Source organism: Euphorbia lathyris, chromosome 6 (assembly GCF_963576675.1).
Source record: "Euphorbia lathyris chromosome 6, ddEupLath1.1, whole genome shotgun sequence".
NCBI lineage: Eukaryota > Viridiplantae > Streptophyta > Magnoliopsida > Malpighiales > Euphorbiaceae > Euphorbia > Euphorbia lathyris.
This window is the reverse complement of record NC_088915.1, coordinates 48154241-48157334: the sequence shown is the minus strand read 5'-3', so window position 1 is coordinate 48157334 and position 3094 is coordinate 48154241. Positions and strand designations below refer to the sequence as shown.

At 34.5% G+C, this 3094-nt stretch overlaps 1 protein-coding gene across 1 annotated transcript; it reads left to right on the top strand.

Moving 5' to 3' along the window:
• The first annotated feature begins 670 nt into the window (after positions 1-670).
• Positions 671-2356, top strand: LOC136233076 (uncharacterized). The gene is made up of 4 exons (XM_066022626.1): positions 671-805; positions 1587-1694; positions 2041-2100; positions 2198-2356. Exons 1-4 carry the CDS (start codon positions 716-718, stop codon positions 2207-2209), a joined length of 270 nt encoding a protein of 89 aa, XP_065878698.1. The 5' UTR covers positions 671-715; the 3' UTR covers positions 2210-2356.
• Positions 2357-3094: the final 738 nt, after the last annotated feature.

Genomic DNA, 3094 nt, shown 5'->3' with positions numbered 1-3094 from the left:
AAACACTACGTACTTCTCAACATCCAACACTAGATAAACAGACTAGAAGGAAAAATGATATTGCGTAATTTGAATAAAATGATGAGTGAAAGTTAGGCTTCAAAGGAAAATTTCGGGAATTTATGAAGTGATATTTTGAACTTTTTTTTTTATCACATTTCATAAAAATAGATTAATTATAAAACTGATTCAATTATATAATTTGAAAAAAAAAATTGATGAAAACAGGTTGATTCTCATTTGAATCAAACACCTATCAAGTGAATCAAAATGTTCTCATTTCAAAAATGAGAAATAAAAGGAATTGCTCTGAAACAGTCTTGATCACATGCACCTTAATAAGCATGTAGAATTTGCTCATTCGCCGTTAGATCTAAGCTTATTAGAATCTTAAGGTGGAGATTTAAAGCATCATGAGACTTAGATTTAATAAACCTATATCTATAGGTGAATGAGCAAATTCTACATGCTTATTAAGGTGCATGTGATCAAGACTGTTTCAAAGTAATTCCTTTTATTTCTCATTTTTATCCCGGGCGAACCAAACGCGACCTTATGAATGAAATGGAATGGGAACCAATTATAGGCCTGAATGAAAATGGGTAGCAAAGGATAACCTTGATATATTGAGAAATATATGAGGATAATTTTGTCAATCTAAAAGATCATAACCTTGCTTGCAGTCAAAGTGGAGGAGAAGAAGAAAGGGGAAAGAATGTTAGCAGCAGGAAGAGCAATCAGAAGTATTCATACCAGCGCTGAAGCTCCACGGTTAAGCAGATTCTCTCTAAAACCTCCTAAACATGTACGCTTTTTCTTTTTCTTTTGGAAATACAGATTCCTTACCGTATGTTCCCTTTTAAACAATTTCCTTCATCGTATGATTTCGGAGGTTTTTCTTACAGTTCCATTGTAATTTTTAGTCAATTATGTCTCCAATTTGTTAGTAATTCCGAGAAATTTATTATAAATTCAATAGTATGCTAATTTGACTTAAAGTTTGGCTAAACTGACAAATTTAGTGGGCAAACTGATACTTGATCCTAAAAAAACGTCAATTTCCGAAAGTTTGCTTTAGATTTTAGATGCACTTCCTCATCTGAATGCTCAAGTTTTGCATTAACGTTTTCACTCTTTGATCAGATGGAGATAATTTTCATTGCTATGTGGGTTGCCTGTCTAAATACTGAAAGCTGTGATATTCATATAGGACACTAATACAAGGTTAGCATTTTCTTTGTTCACATTTGGGGTTCACTTATCTGAAGCTGTGAAATTAAGTACATTAGATGGTCTGATTTTGCTTAGGTGAGTGGCTATTGACTCATTGTCTTTTTCTTGTGACAAATTCCTATTGCCTGTGGCTAAGATTGTTCTAGGTATTACAAGTGTTTATGTAAATCTAGAATGTTGTTTATTTTATCAATAGTCGAAGGAATGTTAAGCAGCATTAATTTGATGAAAGCAATTACATTGCAGATAATTTGGTCTTGATTCTTTTCTCAATGCTAATTGATGTTATGTTTCTATTATCTGATCAGGTTGCTAATGATAGATGTATGTCCTTTTTGAATCTTTTGCTACAGGTAGAGATGGAATTTGCCAATGGCAGCAAGTTTAATCTTTCAGCTGAATTTTTGAGAATACATAGTCCAGCTGTTGACGCTAAAGTTAGGTCCATCGGGGGTGAGAAGGTATATATGTCACAACTTTATATTCTTCGCCTTGCGGCTTTGGGTGTGTCCTCTTCAATTTGTGTATTTTGTCATCCAAATTATTCAACATGTCATTTGTATTGATGTGCTTCAATCACTTGACTGGCTTGTAGTTAGCATGAATTAGTTTAGTTGGTTGAATAGTAGTAATGTTATAGTCGTGGCATGTTGGTTTTTGTTCCCGGCCCACATCACCTGCATCCACTGCATTCCTTCTGAGCGGTAAGGTTCATATATATCATTATTAACTAGTTTCGAGTGTGATTGCCCCCTAGTTAAGCACAAATCCAATAACATGTTTGAATGTGTGGCATTCCTTAATTAGGTGATTTTTGGGCGGCGCCATGTGGGTATCATGTCTGCAGAGCCTGTAGGAAACTATGGGGTAAGGTACTTGGGGCTGAAACTTACTATCTATGTTACACATCTGCATTGCATTTCCAAAATAAAAACCACTTATGGTGTTTGAGTTGATATTTCAGGATAAGTTTTGATGATTTGCATAAAACTGGAATCTATACTTGGGATTATTTCTATCAACTTGGTAGTAACAAGTTTACGCTGATGAGAAATTATATCAAAACACTGAAGAAGCATGGACTCAGCCGTGATCCGCCCAAAAGAAAATGATGGAGATCAAGTTGATCCTTGATTGCTCATAAGTTCAAGTATTACCTTTGTGCCTCAACGAAATGGAAGCAGTATTTGTCAAAACATCAGTTATGTTTTAGAATGAAAATTACTGAGTCCACTACTGTACCTGATTTCGTATATTTTATGCTCATCTTATACTTGAAAAGCATAATCAATTCAAAAAAGTTGACAACTGGAAGATTACCGGAATGAGCTTTCTTTCTCTTGGTCAATGGATAAGATAATGCCATTTTCCATCATCGTATCATACGAAGGGTATGCTGGTTTACATTTAAGCTTTGTTTATAGGGGGAAGCAAGCATTACATGACTTTTCGAATCAATTATAATAATATATTAGGGTATTTAACTATAAAAAAAACATTAATCCTATTTAATGTTCATAAATAACAATCTTGTTATTTGTCTCATTATAATTGATCAAAATTTAATTGCTATAATTAGTAAATATTAGGAACTTCAGGATGTTACTTTTTTTCAAAATATAAAGGGTATTGCTATTTACCGCAACCAAATTCTTTATCACCGCATCCATTGGACAATTTTGTCCTTAGCATAAAAAAAATTTCGAAATTGGGAAAAAAAAATTTTGAGAGAAAATTCAAAACTTAGCCTAAACGGATGCGGCATACCGTTCGTCCCATGGCGGGAACGGATGCCGCATCCGTTCCCGCCATGGGTCGAACGGTATGCCGCATCCGTTCCCACCATGGGTCGAGCGGTACA

What these genes read in the sequence shown, in the direction of transcription:
- LOC136233076 (XM_066022626.1), top strand. Translation starts at nt 716, where the DNA reads ATGTTAGCAGCAGGAAGAGCAATCAGAAGTATTCATACCAGCGCTGAA. An exon ending in CTCTAAAACCTCCTAAACAT is followed by an intron (nt 806 to 1,586) that starts GTACGCTTTTTC and finishes CTTTTGCTACAG; the next exon opens with GTAGAGATGGAATTTGCCAA. An exon ending in GGTCCATCGGGGGTGAGAAG is followed by an intron (nt 1,695 to 2,040) that starts GTATATATGTCA and finishes TTCCTTAATTAG; the next exon opens with GTGATTTTTGGGCGGCGCCA.